This window comes from Acomys minous (assembly GCF_964271855.1).
Source record: "Acomys minous genome assembly, chromosome: 4".
Classification (NCBI taxonomy): Eukaryota; Metazoa; Chordata; class Mammalia; order Rodentia; family Muridae; genus Acomys; species Acomys minous.
The window spans coordinates 39,520,906-39,540,153 of record NC_140486.1 but is presented as its reverse complement, the minus strand read 5'-3'; the positions used below and the strand labels follow the sequence as shown (position 1 = coordinate 39,540,153).

At 43.3% G+C, this 19,248-nt stretch overlaps 1 protein-coding gene across 5 annotated transcripts in view; it reads left to right on the top strand.

Annotated features, from left to right (window-relative positions):
- The first annotated feature begins 2,184 nt into the window (after nt 1-2,184).
- COMMD10 (COMM domain containing 10) overlaps nt 2,185-19,248 on the top strand; it is a 115,245-nt gene continuing 98,181 nt past the window's right edge. For 2 of the 5 annotated variants that reach the window (XM_084779609.1, XM_084779607.1), the window contains exons 1-4: nt 2,185-2,300; nt 3,830-3,920; nt 7,497-7,607; nt 12,079-12,234. In XM_084779609.1, the coding sequence (XP_084635735.1) occupies nt 2,260-2,300; nt 3,830-3,920; nt 7,497-7,607; nt 12,079-12,234 (399 nt within the window). In that variant the 5' untranslated portion in view covers nt 2,185-2,259. Of the gene's footprint in view, nt 2,301-2,770; nt 2,840-3,829; nt 3,921-7,496; nt 7,608-12,078; nt 12,235-15,321; nt 16,330-19,248 lie in introns of those variants that run through there. The other 3 variants (XM_084779610.1, XM_084779608.1, XM_084779611.1) reach the window with 3 other exon arrangements.

Sequence of the window (19,248 nt, the reverse complement as noted above, 5' to 3'; positions counted from 1 at the left end):
CTAGCCTGTGGGCAGCTGGGCTTGTTTCCCAGAGAATTGTGGGTAACATGGAATGTAAAAGTGGAGACTTGGAGTAGAAAAACGGAAGAGCTTTCCAAGCATTTAGGAGAGCTCGGTATCCATAATAGATTAGTGAAAGCGGGGCTGGGGTCTGCATGCCTCTCGAGGCTGGGCTGATTAATTTAGAGGGCAAGGATAAAGGGTGACATGGCATGCTGCCTCCAGTCAGTCCCCTGTCTGGCAGCAAGTGGTCACAAGTAGACAACCTTAAGGCCCTTCTCATGGATATATGTACCCACACGCCAGGCAGTGCATGGACAGCTTAGGGGCAAGACTATTCTCAGCAGCACTTTATGCCAGCAAGTAGTCAGTCCTTGTTACATATGGAGGGATTGGTGTGACTGTGCCTGGCAGGGACTCTCCGGGCAGAAGTCTGGAGGTCTGTGCTTTGTACTCTCAGCAGAGAGTCTCTCAAAGGTACACATCACGTTCCGTAATCCTCACCACAGTCTAAGAAAGCAGACATTTTTGTTCTCTCCGCATTGTGTATCAGGCATAGGATGGTGTGTGAGGTTACAGAGACTCGGGATTTGAACCCTTTTCACTAAGCCCCAGCGGTGATTTTTTTCTTGACAGCCAAGGAAGGGCTGAACTTCACAAAGGATTTGAAACAGTTTTACTTGATTAGTGACTTTACTTCAGCGGTGAATCAAGACACAGGGAGAACGTTTTAACGAGTGAAGAGAAATTGGACCCCTCTAAAGCTACGCCAGGTAAGGCAATCTGTGTTTGGATCACAGACCCATAATTATGTAGATTCACATACATCTTTTTTGAGATATGCGTAAACTGGGGAGTGTGTAGAGTGTGGTGGAGCTAAATGTATTTGTATGTGTTCAACATACTGTATAATTGAGTCAATTATCCACGTGGGGGTTATTCACTTTTAATTTGCAATCTGGCATCTCTCAGTTACAGTGTTGTTGGGTTGCTCCAGGAATGCCAACTAATTTAAATAATAATTTAAGTAAAACATAATTAGGAAGAAAATTAAATTCGATCTTTTGCCAGCTCTTGAGCAGTCTACTATTGAATTGCAACTCTAATCCATGAGCTGTCTTTTCATTTTCCAAAGCCTTTCACTCTCCCAGGACTTGATTGCTATGATTATTGCAGTAACTTCCTGTATAGTTTTCCTGATTATCTCTTTCGGATTGGACCATCATCCTGACTGTAATCTTAAAATCAAACAAATAGCCCCCCTAACATTTAATGGCTATCCATTTATCTACAGATAAGTGCACAGGCCAAAGCCTCTCATGGAAACTGCTTCTTCTATCTTTACTTCCACTCTGTCTCTGACACCCCGTGAAATCATTCTTCGATTCCTCAGTCTTTGCTCACCCTTATTTTCTGCGGAAACATCTCAACTCTGCAGGCTCAGGAAGCTTTCCTATCTTCCAGCTTTACTCTGCTGCCCCCCCCCCCCCAGATGTGTGTGAAAACGCATGGTCTCCTTAATCTCTTGTAAGAGTGAGAAACAACTATACACTTTGCAGCGATTTATCTTGCGCCTATGTTATGCTGGACCCCAAAGAAAGTCTCAGCGAATACCTGCTTTAATTGCTGACAAAAAAAGGCAGAGAGAAAAATTTTTGGTATTTTGTCTGAATCTCTAGTGCCAGGCTCAACGCTTACTATATAGTAGGCACTCAATAAAGCTTCTGTGGAAGGAATTGGACCAACATGTCCAAGGCCAAGAACTCAGCTCTCCAGAGAACTCTTGGGATAGCAGACACAGGCGGGTCAATAGCATAGGATCTGGCAGTGCAGTATCTCCTGATAGGGTACGCTCCTTGGCCCATTTCTCCGTCCACTGACGCCTCGGATCTTGCTTAAACTCTCCACTAAAGCTGAAAAATGTAAACGTACTACTACGTGGCGTGGATGCACAGCCACGTATAAACATATGCACACATATACACATATACCTAGGCAGGGGCGCAGATATGTAAATAAAAATAAATATACATGAACAGCCCGGATTCTGAAACGGGCAGAATAGTAGAAAGGAGGCTCATGACTTCCCTCTCCTTTTCGGGACCACGCAGAGAAGTCTCCTGGAACCGTGCTCACAACAGCCTGGTGTCGCAAACGTGCCCAGCGGCTAGACTTGGTCCTTCCGGGTTTCCGTCAGGCGCGCTGTGATTGGCTGGGCTGTGCACAGCTGACAGTCAGGCGGGCGAGGGAGCCTCAAGGATGGCGGCGTCCGGGGCGCTGATCCTGCCCGAGAGCCCCAGGTAGCGGTCAGGCTGAGCGCCCCGCCACGCGGGGGTGACCTGCTGGGGGTGGGAGCAGGGGTGTCGCCGCCGCGCGCTTCTATGGTGCGGTCGGCCTGGCTCGGGAGCCAGAGTGGAGCTGTGGAGAGACTTCTCCCGGGCGCAGAGGAGGGCGTGGGCGTGGCGTGGAAGAGAGTGGGTGGGGCGTGGAAGAGAGTGGGTGGGGCGTGGAAGAGAGTGGGCGGGGCGTGGGCGAGAGTGGGTGGGGCGCAGAGGAGGGTGTGGGTCGAGTGGGAGCGGCGTGCTTCCGTCCTGGAGTGGTTCATCTGCACCGAGCTTGCAGGCCTGGCTTCCCCTTGTCTGTGCGGGAGATACTGACTTGAGTGACTTTGTAGCTCAGGGAGTAGAAGTTGCTAGACGCTACCTGAGTTCTGTCCACTCTCACGGGAAAATACTTTCTGTTTTTTATTATTTTGGATCCGATGATGGTGAGAAAGGCTCACGCTGGTACTGCGGAGTGATTCACAAATAACACGTGTTAATAGCTTTTTGAAACCAAGGTCTGGTAGCTTAGGCATTAGTGACATACTTAGCCAGTTTTGGCTCCGTTGAATGTTACCATTTTGTGTAGTTTTTTTGGTGTGTGAGGTAAGATTAGCTGGGTCTGGTGATACAAAGCCCCAGTTTTGTCTTTTTTTTTCTCTTTTTTTTTTCTTTTTGGCAAAGCGGTTCTTAACTATGCTGCCTAGGCCGACCTCACACTCATGAACCCAAGAATCTCTGCAGCCTTACCCTCCTAAAAGGCTGGCTCTATTGGCCTTCCCACCACACCCTGCTCAGATTTCCCCCATTAAAACAAAATTATTTCCGAAAAAAATCCGGACTCAGTCTGTGGAGGCAGAAGAAATACTTATGTATGCAAGCAAATATTGAAGGTTGAACACAACAGTTGGGAAGAAGACAGTTGGTCGTTTTAAGGATGTGACAGTCACTTCTTTTCTTCAAGCCCATGTCCTGGGGGGATGCAAACCATGAAGGCATATTTAGTATATGCACAGTTCTCCTTACTGCACAATTTGAATTTGGTTATTACAGATGACACGGGCTTTAAAGTAACTGTGCACTCCAGATAATTAAGTATGCCTTAACTTCCCCTCCCATCACGGATCCTTGCCTCAATATCCTTTATGGTTTTGGTGCAATCCCCTAATTTGCTGCTTTTTTTTTCTTTCAGAGTTCTTTTTTGCATTAAGTGGTAGCATGCGTTCCCATTCCTAAATTACTGCCGTTCCGTGGCAGGGTACATACCTCCCCAAGTAATTTGCTACTTGGGGATAGAAAACTTGTCAGATGTGCTTTTACTTTACAATAGGAATGCTTTGGGGAGAGGCATCTTTTTGGAAATGTTCACACTGATCACCTGTCTGTCATTCATGTCTCTTCACTAGAAAAACGTAGCTCCCTGGAGTTGTTGAAATAAAAATGTACAGACAGCAGTGGCAAATATACTTTAAAACTAATTTTGGAACTTTGTTTACACGTTTACTTAGCATGAAGAAAGCAGTGCCACTGATAAATGCCATAGACACGGCAAGATTCCCACGACTTCTTAGCCGAATTCTTCAAAAGCTCCACCTGAAGGTGAGCATTTCTGTGCCCCTGTGGCTTGTGACCTTCCCTCCCCCCATTTCCCGGAAACATTTCGTGATGATATGGAGAGCTGTGAGAAATGGTCTTCCCTAGTGTGTTCTCGGGAATGCTACATCTGTGGGAGACTTGATAATTTTCTCTGGTCAGAAGTTTGGGAAACTTTGGATTCTGTAATTAGCTTTAAAAAAAAAATGGAGCTTTAGCCAGGCATGGTGGTGCACACCTTTAATCTCAGTACTCAGGAGGCAGAGGCAGGCAGATCTCTGTGAGTTTGAGGCCAGGCTGGTCTACAAAGCCCAGACAGCCAAGGCTAAACAGAGAAACCCTGTCTCGGGGGTGGGGGGGCTTGGGGGGGAAGGAGCTTTGTAGATTGTTTTGCATACTAATGTTTGGGTCATAGGTGAGGGGTGAAGGTTTGACTTCGGACTTGTTTTATCTCGGTATAATATAATGTTCTGTGAAACATGCCTTAGGAAAATGCTGGCTCCATTTTTCGTGGTAATGACAGTTCAGTGTACGGCTGGAGAGATGGCTCAGTGGTTAAGAGCTTATCCTGAACCCAGGTGGTCAGGGTGCCTTTAATCTAAGCACTTGGGAGGCAGAGGCAGTTGTTTGAAACCTAACTGAGGTCTACAGGGCAAGTTCTAGGACAGTCAGGGCTACACAGAGAAACCATGTCTCAAGCCCCCCCACCCCCCAAGGGCACATACGACTTTTGTAGAGGACTTACTTGGTTCCTAGCTCCCACTTAGTGGCTTGTAACGACCCGTAACTCCAGTTCCAGGGATCTGATACCTTCTACTGGCCTTCTTGGTCCTGTATGCATATGGTGCATATAAACTCCAGAAGGCACACATGCACACACATACAAGTAATTAATAACTTTTCAAGATAATTCAGTCAGTATTTCTCCTCAGTATTTAATCTCTGATTTTTCTCTTTTTGCTTTGATTTCAAGGGTATAGTTTTTTGGCCATGTGGAGGCTTGGTAATTAATTCATTATTTGGTAACCAGTTCAACGTATGTTCCTTATTATAAAATTGCATTGGCCATGCTTATTTTTGTTTTTGTTTTGGTTTTTTGAGACAGGGTCTCTCTGTGTTAGCCTTGGCTGTCCTGGAGCCGCTTTGTAGACCAGGCTAGCCTTGGACTCACAGCGCCTCCCGAGTGCTGGGATTAAAGGTGTGCATCACCATGCCCAGCTATTGGCCATGTTTATGGAGCACATAAAAAATGCTCTGCATGTTTCTAGGCACCAACACTCAGTTATAGCCAAGATTCTTACCTTCATTTTGTTCATTGGCCAGCAGACAGCCCCAGACCCATGGGCACTCTGGACTGCCTTTCAAGTCCAAATTCTGCACATAGTTTTCCTTCAGACCTTTTTATTTCCTGGCTTTAGTGTAGTATCTGTTACTCATAATCTCTTTTGGTTTGACCTTTTTTTTTACATTTATGTATTTCTGTTAAAAAAACATGTATGAATGTTTTGTTGCATGTGTGTGTGTACCACATGTGTTCTTGGTGCCCATGGAGGCCAGAAGAGGGCGCTGAATCCCCCAGAGCTGGAGTTAGAGATGCTTGTGAGCTGCCTTAGGTGGGTGCTGGGAATGGAACGTGTCTTTTGCAAGAGCAGCAAGCACTCTTGACAGCTGAGCCATCTTTCCAACCCCTAACTGATTCCTAATGAGACCATTCCAGTAATGTTTCTAAATGTTTTTGACTTTTAAAAATGTTGATGATAGTTTAACAGCATTTAGAAATATCAGTGACTGCCCCTTACCACGTGGCAAAAACTTCAAAATCCTTGACACTGTGTGGGGGATCCTACGTTCTCCATATGTGCACTTGCAATTGCACTGGGCAGGGCACACTTGGCAGGGCACACTTGCCACAGTGTGCTTGGCCCCTTTCCAAGTGTACGCTGTGCGTGTGTTCTTGTCCTTGCTTCTAAATGCTCTTGTTCCCTGCTTCACGGAGAGAACGTCACCTTTCAAGAATTTTGCAATCTCGCTCTCAAGCATTGTACGATTCTCTTCTCTGTGCTACCAGAATATTCGGTTGATTCTCAGCCGCCTTTTAGAACTGAATTGCAAGCACTTATTTCACAAGCAGAAGATGACCAAACCCCTAACCTCCTTTACTGGTCTTCCTGCCTGTAGCCTTGAGAGTCATGCCTTCCTTATTGACGTAGCTCCCTCTCTCAGTGTATTTCTCAGTATACGGTGGCACTCAGTGCACACTTTGGAGTTAATTCTTTTCTTTCACATGAGAAATGCAAAACCAACACAGGACCTCTAAGTTCCGCCTACAGTAAATTTGTATGGCAGCAGTTTGCATTGGGAAAAACTGAGGGAAGCCACACAGAATTCTGTAGCTGAAAACTTAGATATTGGTGGTCTGTTATTTATTTATTCATTTATTTGTTTGTTTTTTTGTTTTTTGAGACAGTTTCTCTGTGTAACCTTGGCTGTCCTGGAACTTGCCCTGTAGACCAGACTGGCCTCCAACTCACAGAGACCTGCCTGCCTCTGCCTCCGAGTGCTGGGACTAAAGGTGTGTGTCAACCTCTGCCCTGAAGGTGGCCCCTGATCTTTAAAAAATAGTGGTTACAACTCATCTAGTGAAAGCCCCTCTGTGTTTGACCCCATAGGAGAGATTTTAGGCCCCCATACGAAGCCTGTGATGCAGCCGTTGTGTGCTTCTCTCTGTAGAGCCAGCTGTCGGGGTTCTTGACGAGACTCAGTAAAAACAGCCAAGCACACTGTGCAGGTCAGGTGGGGAACGAAGGCCGCTGTGGTGGGGCAAGTAGGCAGTTTCAAGAAGTGACTGCTAATTGTGAGATGAAATGAAGAAGACAGCTAGGCATAAGAAATAGAAAGTGGGGGCTGGAGAGATGGCTCAGAGGTTAAGAGCACTGACTGCTTTCTAATGTCCTGTGTTCAATTCCCAGCAAGTACATGGTGGCTCACAACCATATATAATGAGATCTGGTGCCCTCTGTTGGCCTGCAGGGGTACATGAGGCAGAGCACTGTACAAATAAATAAATTAATTAATTAAAAAATATTAAAAAAAAAAGAAATAGAAAGCAAGCAGATGGGCATGATGGCACATGCCTTTAATCCCAGTGGATTGCTGTGAGTTGGAGGCCAGTCTGGCCTATAAAGGGAGTCCAGGACAGCCAAGGTTACCCTGTCTTGAAAAACCAAAAAACCAAAAAACCAAAAAAACAAAACAAAACAAAAAAAAACAAACAAAAAAAAAAAAAAAAGAGAGAGAGAGAGAGAAGAAAAGAAATACAAGCATAGATATCTGTGGTGGTGTAAAATTGAAGTAAAAAAACAATCCATTTCTCAGCCCAGAATTCCAGCAATCACTTAAGTTACCACAAAAAACTCCTTTCACTTTGCTTACAGTTGTCTAGAATACATCCTAATTTAGATTATTAGCACACCAGTTTCCTTTTCTGATGGACTTACTTTTTCTTTTAGGTTCTTTTTCTCTTTATGAATAAGTGAGTCTTTTGAGTGTGCATTCTGGGCTGACCGCTTGCTGTGTTTGTAGGCCGAGAACAGTTTTACTGAAGAAGAGGAAGAAAAACTCCAGGCTGCATTCTCTCTAGAGAAACAAGAACTTCACCTGGTTCTGGAAACAATAGCATTTGTTTTGGAACAGGTACTTTTATTGCCTCAAATTTCCTGTTTACCGCATATTTTCATGACTCTAATATCTGTGGCTTTCTATATTTTTGTGTAGCTCTGTAAGATGGAGACTATCAGGTTATTTTAATCAAGAGTTTCAATATACTGAAACATTTTTGAATGCATGGCTTCTTTACATATTTATTCTGCAAAAATAAATATGATATAATGGTAGTAAAGATCTAACAATGTGAATTGGGCCTTCATCTGATTTTCACTCATTTTATCTTAGTATAATTGGAAAAATGGACACTTCCCATTTAGGAAATTGAACAGTGATTGGGTGGCGTGCATTTGATTAGGATGGTACATAAAAGAAATGTCATCAGTTTTTACATTTACTATTTTATTTCCTTTCTAACTTTTTCTTTTCAAACTCATCCCATCATTTTTATTCCTGTTCAATAACTTCAGCCTGGATCCCTTAGTCCTGTAGCTTTCCTTTATTTGTGTTTCTTTGATCATTACAGAGGGGCACATTGCTAATCTTTCATTATTGCACATACATCAGTTTTTAAAAAATTAATATATATATTGTGCTCTGCCTGCGTGTACCCCTGCCAGCCAGAGGAAGACATCAGATCTCATTACAGATGGTTGTGGGCCACCATGTGGTTGCTGGGAATTGAACTCAGGACCTTTGGGAGAGCAGACAGTGCTCTTAACCTCTGAGCCATCTCTCCAGCCCCAAGTTATTTGTTTGTTTGTTTTTTTTTCATTCATTAGATTTTTAAAAATATATTGTGGGATAGGATCTTATTCTTTGCACCATTTTTATAAGCTTACCACATGGCTGAGCTTAAAGTAGACTTTTAGTAAATTCATATTAGTTTATTAAACAATTACTTGTAACACAAAATATTCAGTAATACTGCAGTTTCGTGCACATGGTAAGGAACAGATTCTGTTAGGACAGGCTGTCAGGCACCTGCTGCCACCTTATGACAAATACCTATAGATTGTTTTGATGCACACCTGAAGAAAGAACTTTAGGAAGGGTCCTGTGAGGAGGTGTGGGAAGACATGATGCTGTTTTCGTGGGGAGCAGCTAGCTCCTGTCCATGGTGGCAGGAGCGTAAGGCACACACTCGTATGTCTGCAGCTCAGGAAGCGCCGAGCTTGCCCTGCTGTTGGAGCTGGGCCCTAAAACACATGGCCTGCTCTCCAGTGACGCAGTAAGGACCCACTTCCTAACGATTCCACAGCGTCCCCAGACAGCCGCCAGCTAGGGACGAAGCCTTTAAACACACACAGTAGCCTGTGGGAGAACACTTCACACTGAAATCATAACATCCACCCTTTGCCTCCATGTGCTCATTGCATTTCATAATGAAATAAGAATTTAGTCCAAACAGACATCCCTAGACCCTTAAGTTCTAACACTTTTCAAAGGTCCAAAGACCAAAGTCCCTTCTGAAACTCACAGTTCTGAGCCCTTATGTGGGTGACGGGAACAGAGCATGCCTTTCTCAAGAGCAGCAAGCACTCTTAACTACCCAGTCATCTTTCCAGAGCCTAATTGATTCCTAATAAGACCATTCCAGTAATGTTTCTAAATGTTTTTCTCTTTGAAAAATGTTAATCATATTTTAACAGTGTTTCGACAAACAAACAGACATACAAACCCACCAAGTTACATGATTTTTGTTTTTGTTTTTTCCTGAGACAGGGTTTTTCTGTGTAGCCTTGGCTGTCCTGGACTTACTTGGTAGACCAGGCTGGCCTCCAACTGATAGAGATCCACTTGCCTCTACCTCACAGAGTGCTGGGAGAGGTGTGCACCATCATGCCCGGCTAAGTTACATGTTTTTAATGTACAGAGTAACTGTTCCCATTTCAAAAGGGAGGAATGGTGCCATGCCATGGAAAGACTAGCACATGTCTAGGAAACCCAAGCTATGCAGTTCCATGTCCAGCATCCAGAGCTAATGTGGCATGCTTTGGGTCCTAGTAGAGTTGGGCAGCCCTCCTCTCTACAGCTCTGCTTCCTGTGGCACACGTGGGCCTTTATCTTGGCCTGGCTTCACTTGGCCTGCAGCTTTCTTCAGTGGATGTCACATAGGTCTGGCCTCCAAAATGCTGTTGTCTCTGTTGCACCTTTGGGTTCATCTTTGCAACTTCACGAACCGCACAGTCTGGCACTCCAGGCAGGGAGTCTTGCTGCTAATGCCATAATGCTGTAGCTTCTGCATTCTGTATCCCTGCAGAACCAGCACTATGTGGATGCTGCTCTGTTTCTGCTGCAAGGGTGAGATGTAGCTTAGCATCCATTCACCACGGCTGGAGCATCTTTTGTGTGGGAACACTAACCCAGGCAACCATTTTCAAGTTCTGTGCCCTGGAACTGCCTCTGTTTAGGCACTGTGTATTTTCCTCTTTCAGATGAATGTTTTCAGATTTATGTCTTACAGCCTTTGTGAGTGGCATCTTGTTACCAGGGCATCATTTCTATTGTCCCAGTGCAAAGCTTAAAGTACCAGCTTTCTCCTTAATCTCATTAGTCTCTCCATCAATTAGAGCCTCCACTGTGTCTATCCTGTACTTTCTGACTTGTTCCAGCTGCTTTCTTTGCATTTTTTATTTCTTTCTGTTTTACCTTAAAACACCTTGTTAAAGGCAGTGAGCAGTAACCATGCCATAGACTATATACTGCCTTGAAGTTTCCTCCACCAAAGATATTACTTTATTATTTTAATTTTATTTTTTTATGTTTATAGGTGTTTTGTCTGCATATGTCTGTGCAGCTTGCATGTGTCTGATGCCCTCAGAGGCCACGAGAGGTTGTGTAACTAGGCACAGACAGCTGTGAGTTGCCGTGTGGGTGCTAGGAACTGAACGCAGGTCCTCTGGAAGAGTAGCAGGTCTAGTGTTCTTAACTGCTGAGCTCTTTCTTCAGCCCCCAGTCTATTATTATTTAATTTAGCCTCACTCAAAATTTCAGGACAGGTGAAGAGTGTAGTCACGTGGTTTGTCAGAATGTAACATGAATGACTTCCAGGTCCATTTCTGATGGCCCTTTGTTCCTCTCCGAAGCCTCCTGAGCGTGGCCTTCCTGGCAGCATTCTGTGGGAATCAACACCGTGTTCTCCCTACAGCATTCTGGATCTTTTCTAGCCTGTGGCTTCAAACTCTTTTACCCATGTTCCTTCCATACACTAGTTACAGAGGCCTGTAAACCCCATGGCCATCTTCATGGTAGTAGCCCCACCCCCTAGGCCACTTTGCTCTTTTATCTGTTGTTACTGTGACCAAATACATGGGCAGCACAGGAAAGGTTTATTTTGGTTGGTTGATGGTGTTTCAAGGGGTACAGTCCATTTTGGGAAACATGGAGGTGCGAGCAGCTTGTTGCTCGGGCAATGGGTGAACAGAAGCCCCTGGTTATATTGTATCAATAGTTAGGAAGCAGAGAGCTCACTCCTGACTAGGGCCAGGCTGTAGCCCATAATACCTTCCTTTATGGTCTACCTGACAGGCCCCATGTTAAAAGGTTCTACATCTACCAAAGAGAGTGCTGCCAGCTGGGACCAGGTGCTTGAGCGGGGTACGCGAACCTCTGAAAGACACTTCATATTCAAACCTAACTGGTGCTTAAGCTTGGTGAACCTTCAGCAGAAAAAGAGGATGGTTGAACAGAGCAGCACAGCACAGCATGGGCTTTATGGGAAAGTTGTTCTCAGTTTGTGTAGGGAACAGAGCAGGTATTGTTAAAATTATTTTAAAATTTTCTTTTTCTTTTTTGTGTGTAGGGGTTTGAGACAGGGTTTCTCTGTGTAGCCTTGGCTGTCCTGGACTCACTTTGTAGACCAGGCTGGCCTTGAACTCACAGCAATCCACCTGCCTTTGCCTCCCGAGTGCTGGGATTAAAGGCATGCGCCACCACGCCTGGCTAAAATTTTCTTTTATTATGAGTAACTTCAGTTGGTAGATAAAGATAGTTTTGAGGATTCCTTGGGTAAAGTTTATTCGCTAAGACAATTGTAAACGTTAAATAGTAATTTTAATGTTACTTAAATCCCAGGCAAAACAAAACATTTAGCCTGAGCAAGTTAGGCCTATTGATCATGAATTTGTAGCTCTTTGCTTTATATATTAATAGAACTGTTGAAAATGCCAGTAAGAGTGCATGAAGTCTTTTTGATTTAAAATGTTTTAACGCTGAGGCTGGAAAGATGGCTCAGCAGTTAAGAGCACTTACTGCTCTTGCAGAGAACCCAAATTCAGCTTCCAGCATCAGCCTCTGGCAACTTAAAAGCACCATAACTCCAGCTCCAGGGACCCAGTGCCTCTGGCCTCTGCGGGCCCAGAACTTGCACTCTTGTGCACTTACACAAAAACAGACACACACACAACACATACATTATTGAATTTGTTTTAAATACTTTGCATCGCTTGCAGTCAAGGTCTTTAGGTCTTTAGGATGCCTTGCTTCCCGTCTTTGACAGGCAGTGTATCACAACGTGAAGCCAGCGGCACTGCAGCAGCAGCTGGAGACCATTCATCTTACACAAGACAAAGCGGAAGCATTTGCCAGCGCCTGGTCGGCCATGGGTCAAGAAACGGTTGAGAAGTTCAGGCAGAGGCTCCTGGGCCCTCACAAGGTATGGAACACGCTGTCCCAAACATAGTTTTCAAAAACTTATAGCACCTAGCCTTACAAATGATAATATTTTGTTCAGAGGTGATATAAGGGCAAAAGTCAAGTTGAGTATTCCTGTTCAATCTAGCATACTAGCATTTTTTTGTTAAACACAGCATGGTTTAGTTTTGACAGTTTGAAACACACCTCCATAATTTACGGGTAGGAATGAGGCGGTATCCTTCCACCCTCTGGCAGTGATCTCCTTGTGTTTCCAAGGGAGACATCTTTTTAATGTGTACCGAGTCATTGTTTTTTTGCATCCGCATTAGTGCTTAGTAGAATCTCTTGCATGAGGTGGGTGCTGACTTAACATATGTCAACGCCTATAAAACAAACCCGGGGGTGGGGCTGGGGACTGTAAAGTCAGCATCACAACGTGCCCTGCTAACTGGCCCTCACACAGTAGTGATGATCCAGCAGATTTGCCTTTTCTGACTCATATTCTATGTTACTTTGGTCTTCGGATGTGCCAGCAGTTTTGTGTCCCTGGGGTAAATCGCGTGCGTCATCCTTTTAGCATGCTGCTGGTTTGAGTTGCTGATACTTGGCTAGAGGGTTTCTGCTGCAAGGTTGAGATGTAGCTTAGCATCCGTTCACCACGGCTGGAGCATCTTTTGTGTGGGAATACTAACCCAGGCAACCATTTTCCAGCTCTGTGCCCTGGAACTGCCTCTGTTTAGGCACTGTATGTGTTTTTTTCTTTCAGGTGAATGTTTTTTAGTTTTATGTCCTACAGACTTTGTGAATTGGTACATGTGAGGTGAGCTGGGAGCTACTCTTCTGTCTCCTAGGGCCATCCGTGAAGAATCAGCTTTGTTCTGCATTACCAGGAATGCACTAGGTTCAGCGGTTCCAGACTTTTCAGCACTTAGAATTGCCTGTTTGTTTGTTTCTTAAAGTTAAAACTGTTGGATTAGGTCGTGGTGCTATCTTGTATTTTTAACCTTCTTCCCCAAGTACACAGTTTTGATATCTTTTTATATACTTGCCATGCATCTCTATTCTGTGGATATTTTTCTTTTCTTTTTTAAAGATAATTCACTTTTCTTTTACTATTTTTTCTTTTATCAAATTTATTCTTTTTTTAACTTTTAAAAATTAATTTATTCATATTACATCTAAATTGTTATCCCATCCCTTGTATCCTCCTGTTCCTCCTTCCCTCCTGCTTTCACCTACTCCCCTCCCCTATGTCTGTGACTGAGGGGGACTTCCTCCCCCACTATATGATCATAGAGTATCAAGTCTCTTCTTGATAGCCTGTTATCCTTCCTCTGAGTGCCACCTGGCCTCCCACCTGACTTCTCAGCAGAGACCATAAAAGCCAGAAGGGCCTGGACAGAGGTCCTGCAAACCATAAGAGACCACAGATGCCAGGCCAGACTACTATACCCAGTAAAACTATCAATAACCATTGACGGAGAAAACAAAATGTTCCATGACAAAACCAAATTCAAACAGTACCTATCTACAAAGCTGGCTTTATAGAAGTTACTAGAAGGGAAATTCCACCCCAAAGGGACAAGCTACAACCAAAACTACACAGGAAATAGATAACTACACCATAGCAAAAACATAACCACACAAACTCTCTACTGGAACCAACATCAAAATTAATACTCTCAGCAGTAACTTGTCATTAATATCTCTCAACATCAATGGTCTCAATTCTCCAATAAAAAGACACAGACTAACTGAATGGATGCGTAAACAGGGTATTTTTCTTAACGTACTTCATACTAGCAAGAACAGAGATACAGGTCTCCTTGTATCCAGGCATAAATCCTTGTTCTATGTAGGCATAAATCCTATAGAAAGGAATTTTTTTTCAGTTATAATGTATAGAGGGTGCTTGCTTGTGTTCCCTTCAATTGGAACGTGAACTGCAGTTGAAGTTCCAGTTCTACATGTAATCCTCTGTCTGGTCTGTGGTTGGACAGTATATCTTCTGCTCTGCGGCTGTCTTTCTTATTTCTGTAATGGCGTGTCCCACACAGCTAAAGCTTTAGCTGTGCTGGTGCTCTGTGTCTCACTTGGTCTGTTCTGGATCCCGTGCTTAGTTTTGTCCCTAAGAATTTATAGACAGGTCAGTGTTATAGATGTTTTCTCTTTTGTTCCTTGTCAGCATTTTATACAGTGTCGATCTTTTGCATGTAAGCCTGAAATCCACTTTGAGCTACCTTTGGATAAGGCACAAGTGTTTTCCTCTCCTGTGCACGCCTTTAATCACACACGCAGAAGGCAGAGGCAGTCGGATCTCTATGGATTTGAGGCTACTCTGATCTATATAGTGAGTTTCAGGACAGCCAGGGCTACACAGAGAGATCTGCCAGCAAAACAAAACACTGGTGTGAGTGGAGCTGGAGAACTTGCCCACAGTCCTGAGCTCTTGCTGCTGTTTTCAGCAGCCATGTCGGGCGGCTCATAGAGCCTTTAACTCCAGCTCCCTGGGAGCCCATCCTCTCCTGGCCTCTGCAGGCTCCTGTGTACACATGACACTCATGTGCGTGCACACACACACACACACACACACACACACACACACACACACACACTTAAAAAATAGTCTGAGATCAATGACTTTGCTCTCATTTTTATATTTTTTGTGGTATTCTGGTTTCTTGCTCTTATGTAGAATTTGGAAAACCAGTGTTCAGTATCTGCAAACATTCCTGCTGGCATAGTGATTAAGCTGTGTTTGATTTAATGATGAATTTGTAGAGGAATAAATTCTTAGCAGTGTGGAGTAAATTTCTCAGTTTATTAATGTCTTCTTTGATGTCTTTTGCCAGTGTTCTTTATTTTTATCACAGATCCTGTGCATATTTTGTAGCTTAGTGTTTTATTCTGCTTTTAAAACTGTTATAAATATGCTATTTTTAAAATGTTGGTTCCAGTTGCTTATTGTTAGATACTAGAAATGAAATACAATTAATTCTTTAAAAATATTGTTTTTGTGATACTGGAGATTGAACTCATGGCCTCACAAGTCCTGGTAAACTTTCTCTCTCTCTCTAATTTTTTTTATTTTTATTTTTCGATACAGGCTTTCTCTGTATATTCTTGGCTGTTCTGGACTCCCATTTTAGAGCAGGCTGGCCTTGAGCTCACAGCAATCTACCTGCCTCAGCCTCCTGAGTGCTGAGATTAAAGGCATGCATCACCACACCCGGCCTGCTGACAAATTCTTCATGACTTGTCCTTTCTGACTATATTGACCTGTCCTGTGACTTTGGTAATTTGGGATAGCTTCTTTCAATTACTTTCAAATACATTTCTTCTAATTATTTTTACATGAATTTTCAGTATTGGTGAATAGAGACTTTTCTTCCAAATCTATCCCGCATGGTCCGCACCGCTCACTTGTTTCTAAGCTCCAGCTGGAAGGTGGTCCTCAGCATCACCTGACCAGCTGCCTTCGGAGATGCTGCTTAAGGGTCAGAATAACCAGCTGTCAGAGGAAATACACAAAATGGAAAAAAGAAAGTTGAGGGCTGGCTAATGTGGCATGTCTGTTATCCCAGTGGCTTGGGAGACTGAGGGAGAAGGGTCACAAGTTGAGGACAGCCAGGACAGTGAAGATACATAGTAAAACTGACTTTTAGAGAATAAAGTTGGGAAGACTGGAAGACGTTGGAAAGAGTTGACTGTATTTTGCCAGAGTGTCTGTGTGTGTGTGTGTATCATGTGCATGCCTGGGGCCAGGAGAGGCAAGAAGAGGGTGTTAGCTCCCCTGGAACATGAGTTACAGTTGCTTTTCAGCCTTCATATAGGTCTGGGGCACCGAACTGTTGAACCTTCTCTTCAGTCCCCAAGCTATCCATTTTTTATGACTGAATAATGTCCATTGTGAATATATAGCTGTCTCTTCTTATTCATCCATCCATCAGTGGACATTTAGGTGTTGTCTTCTTGATAACAGGCTTACTAACATGTAGAGGTGACATTCCTCTCTGCCTTTGATTGGCATATTCCTGATGTGTGATATGGAGCACCTTTGCCATGCTTGTTGGTATCTCTGTTTAAAAAAAAATAAAAAAAATATTTTTTCTGTTTTTTTGTTAAGATGTATTTTTATTTTTAAATTTTGTGTGTGTGTGCACATGAGCGTGTATGAGTGCATGTCATGTGGTGTGTGTGTGTGTGTGTGTGTGTGTGTGTGTGTGTGTATGGGTTTACGTTGGCACCTGAGGAGGCCAGAAGAGGGTGTCCTCAGGTCTCCTGGAGCTGGAGTAGTAGGTGGCTGTGAACAGTCTGACACTGGTTTTGGAAACCCAACTTGGGTCCTCTGGAAAAGCTGCAAGCATGCTCAACTGTCAAGTCCTGCCTCCAGCCCAGCTTTAACCATTTTAAAAACTGGATTGCTTTTTTGCTGATCCTTGTTTGGATTCTTTTATTTTTTTGCATACTGACCCTTATCAGGTAATATGATGCATGGATTTCTTTTGTTTTGCAGGATGCCTTTTTCCTCTGTGTGCACCTTGTTGTTCAAGGACTTTGAGTTTAGCAAATCACATAAAAAAAAAATCTGTGGCCTTTGCTTTTGGTTTCATATCCTAAAAACCACCACCAGAGCATTGTCAGGGAGTTTTCCTCCTTAATATATATTATGCCTAGTATATAAGTATCTAATTGATTTTTAAATTAATTTTTGCATATGATGTAAGAGCCCACTTTTGTGCTCTTATGCATAGCCAGTTTCCAGCACCATTTGATAAAGAGACTGCATTTTCCCATTGTGTGTGTTTGGTGCCCTTGTCAAAGATAACTTGAAAAGTAGTTGGAAGGCATAGTGAGAAAATAGCTCTTTATGTCTGTATTATTTAGATCTGGTAAGTCAGAGAGAGTACTGTAATCGCTTTTCCAAAGCTTTACGGAGAGGAATTTTCCCTTCTGTCTCCTCACTTTTCAGAAACACTGTCTTATTCCCTTGGAGACTGAGCTGGTACTGCTGCGCGTCCAGCTCTGCGTTCTTCCCTCTTATCAGCGCCAGCTGTCAGTAGTGCTTTCCCACACTTGTCATAATGCCATGCGGTCATAACACTAGATTACAAACCACAGAAAATAAGCATTGTTTGTAATTTTATTCATTAAAATTTTATTTAGAATCCCTTAGTACATTTAAACCATATTAAAAGTAAAAACTGCTATGTTGAGTATTTTTGTCAATAATAGCTTTTGTTTCTGAAACTTTTTTTGAGGCACTATTATTATTATTATTTTTTTCTTCTCCAAGACAGAGTTTATGTAACCTTGGCTGTCCTGGACACACTTTGTAGACCAGGCCGGCCTTGAACTCACAGCTATCTTCCTGCCTCTGCCTCCCTGAGTGCTGGGATTACAGTTGTCTGCCACTTGGCAAGTCACTATTCTTGTTTTTTTTTGTTTTTGTTTTTTTTCAGACAGGGTTTCTGTGTGTAGCCTTGGCTGTCCTGTACTCACTTTGTAGACCAGGCTGGCCTTGAACTCATAGAGATCTGCTAGCCTCTGCCTCCTGAGTCCTGGGATTACAGGCATGTGACACCATGCCCAGCTGAGGCACTATTCTTAAATTGTGTTTTTGTATTTTTTTCTAAAATACTTTAAAAAGTAAGATAATGAAAATGGTCTGGAAGGTCTCTCCTAAAGTAGCGTGCTTATCGATCTCTCTCCCTGAGAGGACTTAGGTGTGGGTGAGTTTTTAAGTATAAATTAAACTCGTTTGTTTTGAAATTACAATGCACTCAGTGTGATTTTATTCTGTCAAGCAACTTCCTGTTCCTCATTTCACCATTTTCATACAGATTTATTCAAAATATACAGCCACTGTGTTGCATGATGAAATTTTATTATTTTTATGCAGGCTCTTACAGAACCTGCATTTAAAAATGAATGGCCAAGGTTTCCTAAGACAATAATATTTCTAAACATTAAAAGAATTCCCTTTAATCCATTACAAAATTTATTTTATTAACTATAACAGCTAATCATTTGCTTCATTGTTAAATACTTATCTTTATTTAGAATATTTTTATATATTTTTTGAGAATTATATACATATATGCAGTGCATTTTGATCTTAGCTAGCCTCTTTTCTCCCTTTTAATTCCCCCCACCCCCAGACTGCCTCCAACGTGGCCTCCTTTGAACTTCATGTCCTTTAATTAAAGGAAACACACACACACACACACACACACACATACACACACACACAACCTCCCCCCCCCCCCCCCCCCCCCCCCGAGTTCAGTTAATGCTATCTGGGTAAGGGTAGCCTGCCTATATGAAAGGGTATGGGCCTTTCATATAGGCAACACCAATGGCCACCTCCCTAGAGAGAAATGATCCGTCCTCCTATACCAGCCTGTAGCTACAAATAACTCCTCAGCCAGAGAAGGGCCTTGTGACCCCCTTACTCAGCCATGCTGGCTTTCGCTGGCTTGCTCTTCTGTAGGCCTTATGCAAGTAACCACAGCTGATGTGAATCGATGAGTGTATAGTCATGCCATGTCCAAAACACATTTCACAGCACTCCTTGCTGTCCTCTGGCTCTTAAATCCTTTCTGCTCATGCTCTGTGATGTTCTCTGAGCATTGGGATGGAGGAGTTGATACAGAAGTCCCATTTATGGATGAGCACTTAGTATCTTATTTTAGCATTTTGACCAGTTTTGAGTCTGTATTGACTGCTGCCCACTGCTTCTCTGGCCAAGGGTAAGAGCACCACAAATCTGTGATTATAAACATAATTCTTTACAGGAAAGCGTAACATCATGAATATTTAGCAAAACAACAACAATAGGTTCCCCCTAAGGCTCATGGTCTCTGCAGCCATGAGTTTAAGTATGAAATCCCTCCCATGGAGCAGACCTCAAACCCAACCAGAAAGCAGTTGGTTAAACTGTAAACAGTCACACCACTATTGCGCCAGTGGACACATGTTGCCTAGCAAGTTGGTACTGTAGCAGACAGGGTTCAATGCTGGGCAAGACCTT